The sequence below is a fragment of the Pelecanus crispus genome, chromosome 2 (genome assembly GCF_030463565.1).
Source record: "Pelecanus crispus isolate bPelCri1 chromosome 2, bPelCri1.pri, whole genome shotgun sequence".
NCBI lineage: Eukaryota > Metazoa > Chordata > Aves > Pelecaniformes > Pelecanidae > Pelecanus > Pelecanus crispus.
The window spans coordinates 6,162,122-6,179,584 of record NC_134644.1 but is presented as its reverse complement, the minus strand read 5'-3'; the positions used below and the strand labels follow the sequence as shown (position 1 = coordinate 6,179,584).

The following is a 17,463-nucleotide window of genomic DNA, read 5'->3' as shown; positions in this document are numbered from 1 at the left end:
AGCAGCAAGCAGAATGCTGACTGGTTGATCTCCCCATCAGCCAGACCTGCCCCAAATCCACCATTCTCAGGAATGAGCTGGAGCAGCTGGTTTTATCTTTTCTTAGCTAGACCGCCTAAAATAATTTGAACCAGCTCTCTGGGAGATCAAGAGAGTAGTACAAGAAATCTACACAAACATTGCATATTTTTAATATACATTAGTGTATCATTAGTGTATCCCTGGAATTCAGGAGACGGTAAGACAAAGTCTGGACCAAGTTTACTTAAGAGCCTAGACCTGGATTGGATCTTTGCAGTTCCAGCAGCTCTGTACTACAGCATTTTGCAGGCATTCCATGACACTTAGTTACTATTTTATTATTTTCCATGAACTTCCTCTCTCTCATTCGTTACCACAGTCTGCTCCCCGGGGTTAAAAAGCACAGTTAAAAAAACCCAATAGCTCAAGTCTGTCATATGCTTTGGTGCACAAAGAGGGAAAATAAATAATCAGAAACCTGATCTATGCAATTAAACACCTCTGTCAGCTAGTGGATGTGTAACGCAGTCAAACCATTTCTCACACAGCGTAGCACAGCTCTGAATAATTAATTGCATCACAGCCCATGATTTCCAGTGTTTTTACATTATTACCAATAAGAAAGAGCAACAGTCAGGCAGCCTTTCCCTCTCACCCACAGACCCCCCCACCCCATATTCAATAGTTTTCTAGACTAATCTCACACCGGCTCCATCAAAGCTTCGTTCCTCTTCTCCCCCACAGAGGGTACCAACATCCTGGAAGCTCAACGCATACAATTGTTTTAACTGATCGTGGCAAATCACAATGGGATTTGCGGTTAAAATGCTTCCTTGCATAACTGGAACCAAGCCAATTGTGTCGTACATACAACAGGCTGTGCTACAGCAGTACAAATGCCAGAGCTGAAGAGCTGTAGTTAAGGCAGGAATCCCAGTCAAGGATCACCGGGGAGCTCTGCTCATAAGCGCGCTTACAGAAAAAGGGAGCAGGAGGGGATAAAATGCAGCAACAGTCCATCTGTGTGCAGTAAGCACAGCTTTAATACTATTTCCAAAGTTTTTTGGAGAGTTTGCTGCTCTTCAAACACAACAAAGTCATAGCAGGCAAAGATTTCCTCTCCCTACCTCCTCCCTAACACGACTGCTATCCCCAAATTACACAAAGAAGAAATAACCGAGTTATAACTGTGCTCCCCTCATTTCCACTAGCCTCAAAACTATATTGGAAGACTCCTAATAAAAATCTTAGTGATTGCTACACCACTGGAATAATGTCAGCGCTAAACATCAGAATTTATTTGGGCTGCTATATACAAGTTTTAAGCTGGAAACGTTGCTTTATTCCCACTCTGCCAACAGTCACGGGTCACTTGATACAGACCCCTCAAGCCTTCCACAGATCCAGTGGACGGCAGACAGCTCTTCCATCCAGTTCTTATGCACAAACACCCCTCACACTAGATGGCTTCAGTTAAGAGACACAGCCTTACTGCCAATTCCTGGTTTCAGGATCCATAAATTACACTGCCTTCTGCTCAGCTATGGAGAATGAATTACCGATAAAAACATGTCTAGACACAGACAATGGTTTGGAGATGGTTAGATGCTCACCCTGGGCTAGATATTAAGAATAACTGCACTGTCAAATACCAAAAGCAAATAGACTGGGATTAGCTATAAAGGCCTCCACGTCTTCCGTTAAGGGTTCGGATGAATGTTTTCAATACTTCTGTGGGCAATAAAAGAAGCATTTCAAGGCTTGTGAAACACTACTAAAACTGCTGTGAAGTATAATTTAGAATCATAAGAAACCTATTAGTCTCCTGTAAGTCAGACATACTTCTGGAGATCTACTATTTGGAAGTGGGTTTATTTGCCCACTGATACACAACTGAAGTTTGAGTTAATAGGAGCAGAGATACAAACCAGGTAAGGCTGTGTTTAAGCTACTAGCTGAACTTTCTTACTCGTATTTTCTGTTCACATCATCACCTTCTACTCCGTGTGTTTATCTGCCCCTGAGGCACGTTTCAAAGACACTTGCTCTCAAATACAAGGATGAAAATCCTGCTTTATTTAGTTTTACTTCCTACATGTTGACATGAACTCAAGAAATACAACACAGCAGCAGACTGCTTTTATGTGGCTACCTGCAACTTCAGAGGAATCCAGAAAGCTGTCAACTTGGCTACCCTATTCAAAGGCAATCATGACCGTAAGGGAACCGGGGGAGGAAAACACGCCTGGGGCGGGGGGAATCAAAGCAGGTCAGATGTGATCTCCCCCTTGAATACACCACTGCTCCAAGTATGGCTGGCAAAGAACTTATCCCTCAGCTGAAATCTCAAGCTATAAGGCATTAAAGCTCCTCTTCATCCTTTTAAAGCAGAATTTAGAGCTCCGGACCTACAGGCAGCCATAAGTGTTCAAATTTTGCTCCAAGTGAAATTTTAATGGTTTAACTAAAAGGCTGTAAAATTGAAAATATTCATTCCCCTTTTTAAACATCAGCATAAAAAAAAACCAACATATTCCCCTGCCACAACCAACTTGAGTGGCATTTTTTGAAGGAGACTGGGAAAGAGCACAGAGCTCAAAATCAGAGATTATGATCCAACTTCCATGTCCAGATTATCCAGTTCAGTTTCTTACCTCATATGTGGCTACAGGAGACAGACTGGCACGATTAAAAAGGGGTTAGATTAGCCCATCCAGAGCAACAGCGGAAAAGAAACAATTCTTAAAAGGGATAAAAAGTCTTCATCCATAAATTAATCTTAGGTGATGGGAACAAACCACGCCTGTGGGAAGTCACTCAGCAGTTGCCCATTTCAGTGCCCATTCTTCAGCGTGATTCAGTGGTCGCTCCCTCTTTCAACGTCTACAGTATTAGTGACAACATACCAAAGGAAGCAGACGTTTAAAACTTAGGATGGAGCAATTCATACACACTCGTTTTTTCTTGGTTTCAGTCACAACGCCAATAGGCAAGTGACTGGCTCATCTCACAGGTACAAGCGAAGCCAGCTTTACCCACTCCACCAACTAACATACCACCAACCCTTATAGTTGTTCAGATCAATACCCAGTGTTTACAGCTCAATAATGCCTTAAATTTGTTAGTCCACGCAGTCAATCGCAAACTCTCCAAAGTTATTTACATGCACCATCTCATGCTTATCCAGTCCAAGTGAAGGAAGACATTCTACATTCAGGATTTCACCCACCATTAATCCTGATGTACATACTGAACTTTACGCACCCCCCCCAAAAAAAAAACCACTTCAACCAGCACAGTAATTAAGATTTCTGTTGTTGCTGCTTTGAGAAACAATACAACCAAGCTGTACCCAGCTTCGGTTTAAGTCTTCTGTAAAGCTGCAATCCCGTCATGCAAGAAACATATAACATGGCATATCAAATAACCATGCAGAAGCCACATATTATACATCAGACTCTCTGGCACTGACACATGGGGACTTTTTCCCCTGGAGCAAGTGTAAAGGTCCTCAGGACTAGAAATGGAATTATAATGGCAATTCCCATAAGATGACAGGCATGGATGGAACGTCTCTACTATTGCTACAGCAGTCTGCTGCTTTGTTCCCAACAACCTTACAGTCTGCTTAATCCACTTGTAGGAACTGCTTTGTCAGATCAAAGCCAGTTCAATATCCTGTCCAAGTCTTCAAAAGAAGGTGTAAAACCTTATAACAAGCAGTTACACAATTCTCTGCCCAGAGGGAAGACTTCTGACTAAGCCTGGCCAGTTAACAGTTGGCTTATGCTTTAAACCAGAGGAGTTCATAATCCTTTTTTTAAATCCTATCTAACATTCTCAACTATAGGTTGATTTATTTAAATCTCACACAATATTTGATCTCCGTATTACTGGCAGCAAGCTCCCCAGGTTAATTCCATGAAATTCAAAAGGACATTTCTTTTTATTGCAGTTAAACTTGTTCCCTTGGCTTCCTTAACTGCCCTCTGACCATACCAGTGGAAGAGTACTTCACTTCACTCCTCGTATGTGCAGACCTGGCAGGGCCACCCCTATCAGTCTCTGGACTAGGAAGAGTTCAGAGTCTCTTCCTAGGAGCAGCAACACCACATCTCCCATGCTCCTTCCTGAACCTGTCTCCTGTTGAATCACCCTAGGAACTAAACCAGCAGCAGTTCCCCCCAGCTGGAAAGCCCAATGGGAAATAGCCCATAGCTTATGTTCCCCTATCTGCCATTCAACATTCCTACTAACTGCTAAGCTGACAACCCACGTCATCTGCTACTCAAAGCGTGGAGGAAAAAAAACCCATCTGGATGAAAGAAAGCTAAGTCAGCTTTAACTGCATGAAAATGAAACAGAGTTTGCTGGACAGAGGGGAGATTTAAGGCCTTTTAGATCAATAATTCTTTAAAACAAGAAAACACTTATATGAGAAAAAAGCTAGAGGCATGGGTATTTTTTGAGGGAGATGTTACACCACTGTGTTTCAAACATTGGCAACAGCAGCAACGCAACCAGCATCCCACAAAGGAAAGGAGAGGTAAGAGCAAAACACAGCAGTGAACAGCGTCCAGCTGTGAAATACACTGCACGAGCAGACTGTTTTCGAACACACACCAAATGCTGCATAAGTTTGTTAACTACTGTGGGTTGCAAGACAAGTGAGAAGTAGAACTTCAGTAACAAATCAAAAAGTCCAAGACCAAATGTAGTCAACACTGTATTTGACCACCTCTCCTTACACTCCACTTCCAGTCACACTGGTGAGCAAGAAGCATTACAAACTGTGTTGTACTTCCCTTCCAGCTGAACCCCACATGCCATCTAGAAAAGGATCTGGGAGAATTCAGAAGCGTACAGGAAAAGAAAAAAAAAAAACCCAAAATGAAGCACTGAAATAAATTCCTGACCAACATCACCTAATTTGGCAGCTGGGCTAGGAAGAGCCACATCTTGGCACTACATTACTCCTGTCTACATTCTTTACAGCAGTTAGCACTTCTGCTGAAGAGATGAATGCCCTTGACTTGGTTTGCTCACAGTGCAACAAAATTGGTCCTTCCTACATTTCCATACCCTGTAGCAGCAATAAATTAATCCACTGCATTAACCTAAAGTGTCATGCATCATTGGCAAAGTGTGTAGGTTACCCATGACCACCCACACGGCTCAAGTGTATGTTGAGAGACAAGGATCAAGATCAATACCTTTAATGAGCCAAGTCATACCACGTAACCACCCCAAGCATGGCATCTCCACAAGCTAGGAGGTGCCCCCAGATTCCCAGGCCTCTGGGCACCTGCTGCTATAGAAGCTTAAGGGAAGCTCAAGGCCACTCATCCATTCGAAGTGATAGGGCCACTTGCCGTGCATTTCCTAACCCCACTCCAAACTAACCTTCCTCTTCTCCTCCATCCCAAGAAATAGAAGCACCAGCCACTAAGCGGCATGGACACTGAAAGAGTCATAGAGGAGACAAGTCATCCTTGTTGATGGCAGAACTGTTTGCCACTCTCGTTGCCCTCTCTCCAGCAACATGACACCATTTTACTCTCTTTGCTAGGCAGATTCTGGGAATAAACAAGCTTGCTTCATAGAGAAGCCTATGCATCTGAAGCACTGTAGAAAAAAAAATTTAAAAGAATTTAAGCACACTTTTCCCTTTTCTATCCCACTGCCTGATGACTGGACAGTGCTGTAACACTTGCCGTCAGAGCTTGCCCTGACCCTAGACTGTACATCAAAGTTTGCCGTAAGCTGACTATTGTGCTCAGATACCTTCAGCACAATAGAAGGATAATGGATCTAATAAAAGCCCAAGTTTGTGCTTTTCACTGCACTGGAGGAGAGGAGAAAGCAGGGAGGGGGCATAACATACCCCAGTATGAACTCATCATATTTCTCTTTGCACTTACTTCTTAAAACCACTGTAATCTGCAAGGACTTATATTTACATTTTTTGGAAGGGGAAAAAAAACCCCTAAACAACCAGTCCTACAATAACAAGTAGTTGCTCAAAAAAGATAATTAAACTGATCAGAGAAACTGCCATGAAGGGAGACTACAAGACTGAAAAGCTTGAGAATGTTTACTTGGGGAAGAAGCAAATACAGAGACAGGATTAAAAAGTAGGGAAGCTAAGAGCACTGAGCAAGGACATCAGGAACTTCCATCCTTTCGGCTCTCGCACTGGGAAACAACATCCAACTAACAAAATTCAGAACAAACCCAGGGAAATAACTTTTTCACACAACACATCTACCTTGGCAACCACTGCCTCAGGAAGCTGCTGCAGCTCAGAACCATCCTCTTCCCCCCTCCAATTCTCCATGATTTTAAGTTTAAGAATATCTATAGTTACATTTTTAAAGAGCTTTTAAAATAATTAAGAGGTCAGCTTAAATCTGGATAAGTAAAGCTCAACTGTTACATGTCCAGACAAGAACTGGTTTGGGGAGAGATTATCCCAAAATTGCCCAGAGGTTGATTCTTGCACTTTCCTCTGAAATATCAGACACTGATCACTTACCCATGCTCCTTGAATCACATACAAGTTTTCTAGAGGGGCTACAGACTTTGGGAGCACAACTAAAGACATGGTACAGAGGCTTATTTCAAAGATCAGGCTAATAATCTGCCTTCTGGGATACAGAGAAAAGGAGACCCACTCACAGAGTACCACATCTGAGTCTTAAAAGGAAGACCTTAAACCAGTCAAGCAATCAACTGGTTTTGGCTGGAGAACAGGTCATCATCAGGTTCCCTCTACATTTTTGCAGAGTCTCCTGGCCTAATGTCTCACTATTACAGCAGTTAGTTTTATAGGCCATGCCCAAATTTGTCAGTTGAAGCCATTTAATGCCTGTGTTGCTGTCTATAAAATGCTACAAGGCAAGTCATGAAAAGTCTGTTTACTGACAGCAGGTATGGGAAGACCTCAATTTCCTATCTTCATCCCAGACATTAATGAACAGCATCTACCACATGATGTTGTGACATGAATGTTTGCCTTCACAACAGACCTATACACGACCCTACAGAAGGACCTGTACTGGATCTGGTCACAAAATTGGAAGCTCAGGAGAGCAGACAACAGCAATTCATTGCAGTCCTACCCGTAACAAGAAAAATCATTGTGAGGAATGTGTCAGCCAGAGATTTAAAATAGGCAATTAGAAGTACTTATCTAAAATTACATGCCAAGTCTCCGCAGCATATCTTTCTGTACTTAACCCTTTTAGCTGGAGTTGGCAATTACTCAGACGCTAACAGTCGCAATTACTACATCATGACAATACAGTTCGGAATACAACTGAGGCAGAGTCGGAAGGACAATCCACATAACAGACTTGAAGACAGTACCAAGGGATGGTATCAGGGCAAAAAGACCAACTGTGAAGAGGGAAGAGATCTTGAACTCCTACACTAGCATGAGCCATAAGAGGATTTGAACGCAGGTCGTCTTAAGAGTCCTATATGCAACCCTTCACAGGCACACTAAAGGGTGACAGCTTGGATGAAGCCTTTCCGCTTTACAAGAGCAGATTTGCAGATACCTGTAATGATACAAATAGCATTAGTTACTAGGTGGAAACTGGAACCATGGTTAAAGTGACTTGCTGAAGATCGCACAATAGAGCTAGCCAGGACTCCTGAATTCTGTCTCTGTTCTACTTTCTAATTGCAATCACCAAAACAAAAACCTGGGTTAACACTACAGAAGCTGTCAAGATGCAAGTAGACAGACAGACAGGTAGGATTAAAGAAAATCCTAGATAGTTGCTTTAAAAGGAAAAATATTACAAGGCCTCACCTCACCACCCTTCCTCAACCCCTGCCAGCCAATATTTACTATGGGAAGTTTTACCCAGGAGAGCTTTCTCACCTTTAGTGGAGACACCTCAATGTTCACAAGAATGCCTATTTTCTGCCCAGCTTAAATCCGGGGACCTTCCACATGCAAGGTGAATGTGACAGCTGCTGCACTACAGAAACACCAGCTCGCATACACAGAAAAGGAGAAGATGAAGCCTATCAACAAACAAGCCAGATGAGAAAAAGGAAATTTTAGTTGCCACAGCTACCTGCCAGAAGCTGTTTTCCGTTGAGAAGATCTTGAGAAAAGAGGCACACGGCAGAAGACAATTACAGAGCTGCAGCTCCAAAGGACTCTCACCTCCCTATCCTGAACTCAGAATTAGTGGGGGTTTCCATATGGCAGCCTGCAATATGTCAGAGTGATCCCTTAGCTGGCATGAGTACCAGAAAGAGATTAGGAACAAGAGCTAGTATATTCAGTTTTTCTCTTAACAGGTGAAGGGGGGGACTAGGGGGAGAAGTAAAGAACTGCAGGAAAGGAGAGAAAGCAAAACAATTCCCTTAAATTTTAAAAATATTCTGGAAACATAGCTCTGGATCCCCCTTAAACTGCAGAGCTCTTGTGGGTACAGCTGAGCTTCACACTTGCACATTAACTCTGCTCAAAACAAAGGGATTACACAAAGTGCTTAGCTCTAAACAAACAGGCTGAAGTTCTCCAACAGTTGGTCTTTTTAAGTACTGTGTCCCACAACCAGGACAACTGAACTGCCTCTGGTGAAATCAGTCAGGTCCCCTCACACCGCCTCAAGAAAGGCTGTTTAAGGCACTTAGCAGACACAGAGATTACACTAACTGAAATACAACTCCCCAGACAATTTTGATTGCATACCAGGAGTTCATCCATGCTTGTCTGACACTTCTCAAGATTGATCCGTTTAATTGCCACCTTCTCCTTCTTTGGAATGCAGAAGGCTGCCTGCACCACCGCAGTTGCTCCACTCCCTGTGGGTGAAAAAGAGAGTTAGCAACATCTCCTGGGACTTCAGCAAAAAGGAAGGGAAGTTGGACAACAAAATTACGGGTGGTAATTAATAAAGATGGCAGAGCCAGGTGAAAACCCAGTGAAGGCAACCCCGCAGGCACTCCCCACTCCACGCCTGTGCAACTCAGCAGGCCAGCTCAGCTGCAACATGGAAGTACTGGGCTAACCGAACGAAAACAAGTGGATCTTTATGATCCCTTGCAGGGATCAGTACAGCTCTGCAGACAGAAAAAAAGCGCAGACTCCAGCTTACTTAGAACAGAGGAGTGATTCTTCTCCTGTGCTTTTAAAAGAAAGGCCAGTGAGGTCACACAGACTTTTAACCTGATGTGTTCACCCAAAGTGTCGAAACAAGCCACACGCTTTGCTACCAACGCTAATGAGATTTTTCAAATATTCTTATGTACTAATTGCTGTTCTCCTCTCTCTTCATTTTATGCAAAGACACGAGGTAGGCTTCATTCAATCCCGTTCAGCTCATGTAGTAGCACACTGCTTCAGTGTCTGGGTTGAAAACCAGAGCCAGAGAACGTTTAAATTCCAATAGGGGGAAAAAAAAAATATTGCATTTTAATGTACAGTTGTTCAAACTGCCAGAAGTAGGGATAAGAGTTCTGGATTTAAACTGCTCAGCAATATCATATCCTTTGATATCAAAACGAGTTTTCAACAGTGAGACTTAAAATCTAGTGGATGTTAAACCCGTATTTGTTGGCCTCCAGAAATAGTTGCAATGCAACATTCCTGTCTCACCAATAGGACACCTTGTTGCTTTACTTTCTACCTTCACCTTGGTTCCCTGCATTTACGCACTTCACTGGAAAGGAGTAACTTCAAATTAATAGAAAAGGGGGTAGGATAGGTGGAAAATAGCTCAAGAGCTTCTTATTACCAATACCTAAAAAAGTGTTATTAAAAATAAACCCGCAGCTATTTTGTTCATTATCCCAGGCATAACTCTTGAGCCCATTTGGGCTGATGAGGGAACTAAGAACAGCTACTCTGCATGTTAGAATAACACACCTATTTTACCAGATTATCCTATTTTTAACACTATAAAAACTGCTTCCAGATTCTGCAATACAGGTCAAGCACATTTTTGCAAACTTTTTTTTTTCTAGTACGTTCAGATAAACTGGGGGCAAAACCCTGCAATCTTATCTTCAAACAAAGGCTAACAAAGCTCCCTAAAACCACCATCAACAGTCTTCCCGCAGCAAGTTGCACCAAGTCACAGTCAAATTCGAATGAAGTGCCAGGTGGGGGAAAGAGCTTGAAATCCAGCCCTGAAAGATACAGGAAAAAGTCATACTGAAATAAATTACAAAACCCTGAACTGTGGGACTCTGCTCCTCTAATCTTCAACTGGTACCCGCTACACTGGGGCTACAGGAGTTTCACTTCGCTTTATATGGCATTGCGAGCGTACCCTGGACAATAGCTTCAGCTTTCCAGTTGATTCCCTGCACTTAAGAGTTTACATTTTAACGGCAGAAGGCAGCAATGTGCAGAACACAAAAAGGCAAGGTTGCAAATGGGTTTTTAAGAAGTTCAAGACTCAGGCCATTTATGACTTGCATGCATACTATTTTTCAGAGACTATTCATAGCAGAAGGCAAAACAAAGCTGCCAGGAGAAGCTTAGGTGGAAGAAAAGGACAGCAATAGGGGCAAGAATATTTACAAGGGACTTTGAAAATGAAGTTTGAGTGCCATAAGCAAGGTCTTGAGCAAAGAATAGAGATAATGGAAGAGTCTAGGCAAACATCAACAAAAAGCACTCAGAAAAAGCAAGGGAAGGAGGTTTTCACAGCTGAGTTTAGCTAGACTGCCAGAAGCAAGGCTGAAATACACAACATTAAGCACGGGACAAACATCCCAAAAGCAAACCTCAACGTACAGTCTCCGTGGTCACTTTGCCTGGCAGGTACAATATGCAGCACTCCAATGCGAAAGCAGCAGCCCCAGCACAGCCATATTCCCACCCACTGGGAATCCTGGGTTGCACTGACCTGCTCCTCTAAATTTTGCTCCTCTAAAGTTTTCTGCTGCTTCTTTGGGGGGAAAAAAAAGTCAAAACACACAAAGTGACTCCAGATAAAGACAGCAGAGCATACAGAAGTGGTGACAAAAGGCAGAGAAGTCAGTTTGCGTTTCCTAGCACTGCTGGTTTCCCTATAGCAATAGCCTTTTGGAAGTCAAACCAAAAAACAAACACATGTGCCTATCATTCTTTTGGACAGAGTTAGATCCCAGAAGAAACATTGCTGCTGACACATTCAAAGCACCAGTATTATGATTTCTTTCTTTGGATGTCCTGGTGCATAATAAGGGAGGCTGAAAACACAAGCCAGATGCTGTAAGAATATATGACTGTGCACCTCAGAGGACCATCTTGTCACACAACCCCTTCCACTCTTCTGTTAGTTTTGCAGTGCATGTTTTCGTCTCTAAAGCTACCTGCATTGTCCTCATCAACACAAAAGCATCTGTGCTCAAAGACTCTGGATATCTCAGACACTCAATAGCTTCAGCATACACCTGCTACCCCCCACAACATGACGTACCGGGATTTCTGTGCCAGTTAAACCCAGTTGGTATAAAAGCATGACTGGCAGAGATGCTTCTTACAATCCAGATGGGGTACCACTACTGTAGACCAAATCTTTCACAAGAGGACAGTGAAGTCCAGGGTTTCACGGAAGTGATTACACAAAAAATGGCTTTGAGGGGCTGGGGGAAGGGGTTTGTTCTGGTAGTTTGTGTTTTGGGTTTTGTTTTTTTTTTAAAGGTGTTACTACCAGAAACAATAGATGCAGACTAATTAAAAGCAGGATCACGCATGCTACAGCTTCTTCCCAGTCCTTGAGCCTGCCTGATCAATGCTTGCTAGGACTTCAGGGCAAAAAACTGCTTCTCGCTAAGTGTTTGGACAATGCCCCAGCCTACAGGGACCCAGTCTGTTATGGGTGTATGGCATTATTTGAACAGTAATGAAATCCCAAACTAAATCCTTCTGGGCACATGGCAGCAAATCATCCAAACTCGAGACTCCTCCCATTTAATTCCCTGCTGCTCCTACTTCTCTGGCAGCTCTCTTCAGTTCGATCACCACCTGCTCTCCCAGCTCCCCCTTCTCCCACTAATTCGTCATTTCTTTCAGCTCCTCTGTAGCACTTAATTATAGAGAAACAATGAAATCTCAAAAGCGTATCAAGCAAGGATTAAGCCAAGCTGCAGCACGATGTGCCACAAGCAAGCTGCTCTTTGGTAGCAGCAGCGGCGTGCCATGCTTCTGGGACCGAACAAAGACAGGTTTCCATGCTTCTTTGAAGAGTGCAGAAAACATAGCAACACAGCCACTTCAGGCTTTGCAGCCATGCAATTTGTTTCTGAAATTCCAAGGTGGCAAGAGAAGGAAAGGAGAGAAGCTGCAGCAAGGATGCTAAACACATCGCTAAGTGAAAATAAGCATAGATAGAGATGATGACACCAATGCAGAGAAAAAGAAATAGCCTGGCAAGGAAGTTTTTAAAGTTTAGGAGCAGGTAACAAATATATGGGGAAAGGTTGGGAGAGAAGCGATTTCCCTGGCTGCTACAAACCATCTTCAATGAGGGAAAAAACCCACAAGGGCAGTTTGTGTGAGGGTGGCACAACTTAGGCAAACCAACCCCCCCAGCAGACACAGAGCTGCTGTGATCAGAGCCAACTGCAGCCCCGCGCACTGCTCAGCTGCGAGGACGTGGGCAGCACCGGGTTAATGTTCCTGTGCTCAGTTCGTGCTTGCTCCCTACCTCAAGACACTCTGATCAAGGTCAGTGCTGAGGCTCTTCCCCCTCTGCGCCTCCCTCGAGATCAGCTTTTGGAGAAAATTCGCTCCCTAATCTCTTCCAGCAAAACAGCTTAGCAAAACAATGAAAACTGGGCACGGCCAAATGCTTGCTGCTTTATTCCTGAAAAGCAGGAGATCATTTTGTTGAGGGCGGGGGGGAGACCCCAAGTGGGTATTAGGATCCATTTAATACCCCCAGCTTTCACCTCTGTAGGCTCTCAGATACAGTTCCAACCCTTAGGATAGCAGCTGCAAAATTCCTGCACAACAGGGTCACGACCTGCTTTAGGAAACACTGCCTAAGGAGGAACACGTACCCTTTATAACCCTTGCTTCTTTCATGTTTTTATGATTAAATGGTTCTTTCTGTCAAAACCAACCTCTGAAAGGATGAAAACAACCCAAACCAAAAACTCCCCAAGCACTCAGTTTACTGAAGCCTGATTTCCCAGGGTATCTCCTCTGGTCCTCTGGATCCATGCTTCACAGCTCCAGCCTGAACTCTTTAAGTTCAAACTCCCTGCAGAAGTCCACTGCCAGCCTCCAAGGTGGACACCTTCTCTTCTGCAGTCACTTGCTGTCACATAACTTACATGAAACTTGCTTTTTTAAAAAAAACCAAAAACAAACCAGAAACAACCCCTCTGAGATCTCTGTTAAAGTTGATGGAAACCAATGATTTCAAGGCTATTTGGAGGAGCGGAAAGACAGAGGACTGACCTGAGGACAGAGCATGTTCATATACACTTTGTTTCCAAAGATAACTGAGTCTTTGCAGCCACATAAGGACATTGCAGCTCTCCCAGTAAGACTGGGATGAATTGCACTGATGCCTCCTCCCAGGCAAATGCAATTCAAGCCAGAGGTCCTTTTGGCAGAGAGATCTGCTTAAGCAACGGGAACAGTCATGCCAAATGGTCACAAGACAAACAGCAAATCCTGGCTCTAGAACAGTATTCCCCCCACCATGTGCAATGGCAATTTAAAGCAGCTACATGGAAAGAGTGCTCACAAAACAGTGTTGCCCAAGCTTTAAATCCTTCCCACTACCAGAAACTGAGTTTCAGGTACCCTGGGATGTGAAAACTTCCCTTCAAGGTAACTCAGCTGCTCCAATCAACGGGATGTCTTCCACAAGAGTCTTGGAGCATCAGCCTTTATCTTAATGTATGAAATCCCCTCCGCAGAGGAAACACGCTCTTCTAGGGTCAGATGAATGTTACAAGTAATTTAGGTTGGAAGGAACCTCTGGAAGCCGCTAGTCCACTCTCCTGCTGAAAGCAGGGCTGAATCCCAAGTTAGATCAGGTACCTCAGCATCAAATCCAGTCTAATTTTGAATATCTTTAACAACAGATGTTTCTATAACATTTTTGGCTGTTCCTGGATTTGACCACCCACTTGGTAAAGCTTTTTTTCACCTCACCATCTAATCAGCTTTCCCAACATTGCTCACAGCTATGGCCTTTCACTGTGCACCTCTGTAGAGTCCAGCTCCATCTCTTCTATAACTTCCCACCAGACAGCTGAGGACAGCAACAGCATCCCCCCCTTAGCTCACTCTAAGGCTGAAGAAATCCAGATCTCCCAGCCTGCCCCTGTAAGTCACCTTCCCAAGTCTCCTTCAGCATTAGACCATGCTCAGCTGAACACCTCTGCACAACCCTGCCCTCTCACCATTCCCCAGCACACACACAAGCTCTCTATTTTTAAGCGAGATCTGGAATCCATCCTCCACTATCTGGAGTGCAGTGCCAGAAAGCCGCTTGTGACGCAGGCTCTGTTTATAATTGTGCCCCCGGGTTTTCCTCTTATGAACAATGCACACAAAACACTTCCCTGCAAGGCAGCTCTGGACCAAGCAATGGCTTTCAGGCTCCAGGTATCCAGTTTCAGGTAAAAAAAAGATAACAATTCAGAACCATGTCCTGCGGGATCTGGCACGATCTCTCAAAGGGTTTGTCTTACACTCTGCTGGTTACACCAACCAGAGAAATCACCTGTGGTGATCAGCTGCAGAAGCAGCAAGAAAAGTAGACAGTTTGCTTCACTCTGTGTCTTTTTATGGGATTACACATCCATAACAACAAAGAAGATCCAGCCGCACAATCACACACACACGCCCCCAAGGTCTCTTGGTCAAGGGTGTGACATTAAAGGTCCTCACTCCAGATCACACAGACAGGACACCCAAAGCCCAGGAGACCTTTAATGCTTTGTAACACAGACTCCGTATTCATGCCTGCCACTGTAGGCACGGGGATGGCAACCTTCATCTCTGGATGCTTCAACTCTTTGACAGCCTCATGCCAAAGAGCTGAGGGAGCCCTGCTCTGTGGTTACTCGCTCCAAGGACAATACAGTAATAAAACAAGAAGCTACAAGATTGGGAATAGAATTTCTTAAGCGTTCTTACAGAGCACAGGGCAGATACAGATCTAATTAAACCAGAAATTAAACACCAGATTGCAAACTCAGACTGGTCTTGCACTGTTTGGTCCGTTTGCTATGAAGGCAAAGTTATGCCTTTATTTTCTCCACCTCATTTGAGGTGTCTTATGAGGAGTCCTCTCACAAAGAATGAGCCTCTTCTAAAAACAAGCTAGCAAAAAAGCCTACTCTTAAATTTCTAGCCAGCTCAGTATGGGGTGGGAGTACTCCTTTCCCCAAGCAGGACTTGGTAAGAAGAGTCCACTAGATGTCAAAAGTCTTCCTGGCACAAGCTCCACAATTCAGGAAGACTGAAGTAATGCAATGTTAATGGCTCTTGAATATGGCTACAGTTCTTCAAGCCATCTCCCCACTACGTGTCAAATTCCTACTTCGAAATGGAAGATGCAATCCACACTGACAGTTACAAATAGCATCAATAAAGCCAAAGGGAATTCATAATGGGACTCGGACATATTCCTAGTACTGCCACAGAAGGGATGAAAATATCTGCTCACCCATAGTGAGGAGACAGCTTTCACAGGACAGTGTCATCTACTGAGCCCAGTGCTGCAGGAAAAGTGTTGCAAATGTCAATGATGCTAGAAGTGGAATTACAGCCCTGAATCAGCAGGAAGGTCACTGGGGTGCTTCTAGCACTGCTCAGAGCGAACCCAAACAGCAAGCGGACTCTGAACACTGCTGTTAGAAACACTGTGAGCAAGCAGAGAAACCAGTAAGGGAGAATTCAGTCGGTTTTGTTCTGTGCCTGGTTGGAAAACCTGTAGGAAACTAAAGCAGCAGCAGAGCAATTCACGGCCAAGATGACAAAAAAGCTACAAAACCACAAGAGTGAGCAGAGCTCCCCTCCCACAGCAACATGGGGAGTGCAGACATGCATCTACCCCCAGCAAGCTCCCAGAGCTGCACCAATGCAGCCACGCTCATGCCCAGACACCTTTCCACCACTCATTCCTGATAGGGATTTACTATGAATAGTATTTCCCATAGAGAGAAGAACGAGGGCTTTACATTTATTTCTCCACAAGCTGACGGATGACACATCTGCAGCGCAAGATGGCAATACCGTATTTAAACCCTGGTAGATGTAGTAAGAGGCCAGCTTTAACTTGGTGCATCCTCTCTCAACCCCAGTCATGCAGTATTTGATATACATTGAGTAGAGAGGAGGGGAAAGAAATACTTGCTAATACCATGCAGGGAAGAAATAAATCATCTATTATAATAAAGAAGCATAAGCAAAGCTAGAAAGTGAAAGCAGATTTAACTGAACAATTGTGAGAAAGCCAATTTTAAAGCCTATATGAGGGAGTGGAGGAAAACCAGCAATCCCTCCATCTATATGCAAGTACAGACTACACATGAAGACACCTACACTATGCGTGTGCAGCAGTCCTACAGGCAGACATAGTAGCTGAACCCTCACATTTACAAGAGAGTAGCTACCCTCATATTTCCACAGAAAAGGCTTTAAAAAGAATAGCTCAACCCTGTTTTAAACAAATTATTCTAAAACTTTGCATTTCCATGTGGTCAATGTCAAAATGTCACCCTGCCCTTTGATACGGCATAACTCACAGCACTGAATGCAGCACATTCATTCCTCTTTCAGGCTCACCTTGAGCACAGCCAAGCGCTGCAAACACTTAGCTGGGTTCAAGCCGAAGGTGACCACACGTACATTAAGACACAGGGCATGTGCTGGACAACACATTGAGAAAGGGTAATAACTGGGAGGTAATATGTCCAGGCACAGAATTAAGACTTAAATACAAATTACATCTATTTCGCACCAGCACATCTGATGACTACAGTCTAGACCTTTTAATGAAAGAATTGGAAGGAGGAATGGGAAAAAGCACAGTTATTACTTGTGAAATCCTACGTTTGTTTCATTTAAATTGCAGGTGTATCTCTTTGTAATGACCTCTGCTCATTTATTCCAGTATAGCCAGAGCTCAAGTAGTTTGCAATTCTGTGCAAGTTGCGAGGCCATTTATTTCAAACGGTACTCACACATGAGGGATTTATGTTGTTAAGACTCAATTACACATTATCCCCAAAGCCTGAGAATCTTTGCTCAATCATTTTGTGTTAGTACCTGCAGCATCCAACAGACAACTAATATTCCGGCATTAATCCAGCATGTTCAAAGAACTTCAGAAAATAAGAAGCAGATTTCTGAAACTCAGCTATTGAATTACAAATACAGCCAAAATATTTGAACTGCACATAAACTTGCTGACAGTGAATTATTCACCATCTTGATGAGAGCTCTCACTGTTGACA

At 43.6% G+C, this 17,463-nt stretch overlaps 1 protein-coding gene across 2 annotated transcripts in view; it reads right to left on the bottom strand.

The window, feature by feature from the left end:
* The window catches only part of OXSR1 (oxidative stress responsive kinase 1), a 93,303-nt gene that overhangs the window by 64,836 nt on the left and 11,004 nt on the right, over positions 1-17,463 (bottom strand). For both annotated transcript variants that reach the window (XM_075728196.1, XM_075728197.1), the window contains exon 2: positions 8,738-8,850. In XM_075728196.1, coding sequence (XP_075584311.1) covers positions 8,738-8,850 — 113 coding nt within the window. The remainder of the gene's footprint in view (positions 1-8,737; positions 8,851-17,463) is intronic.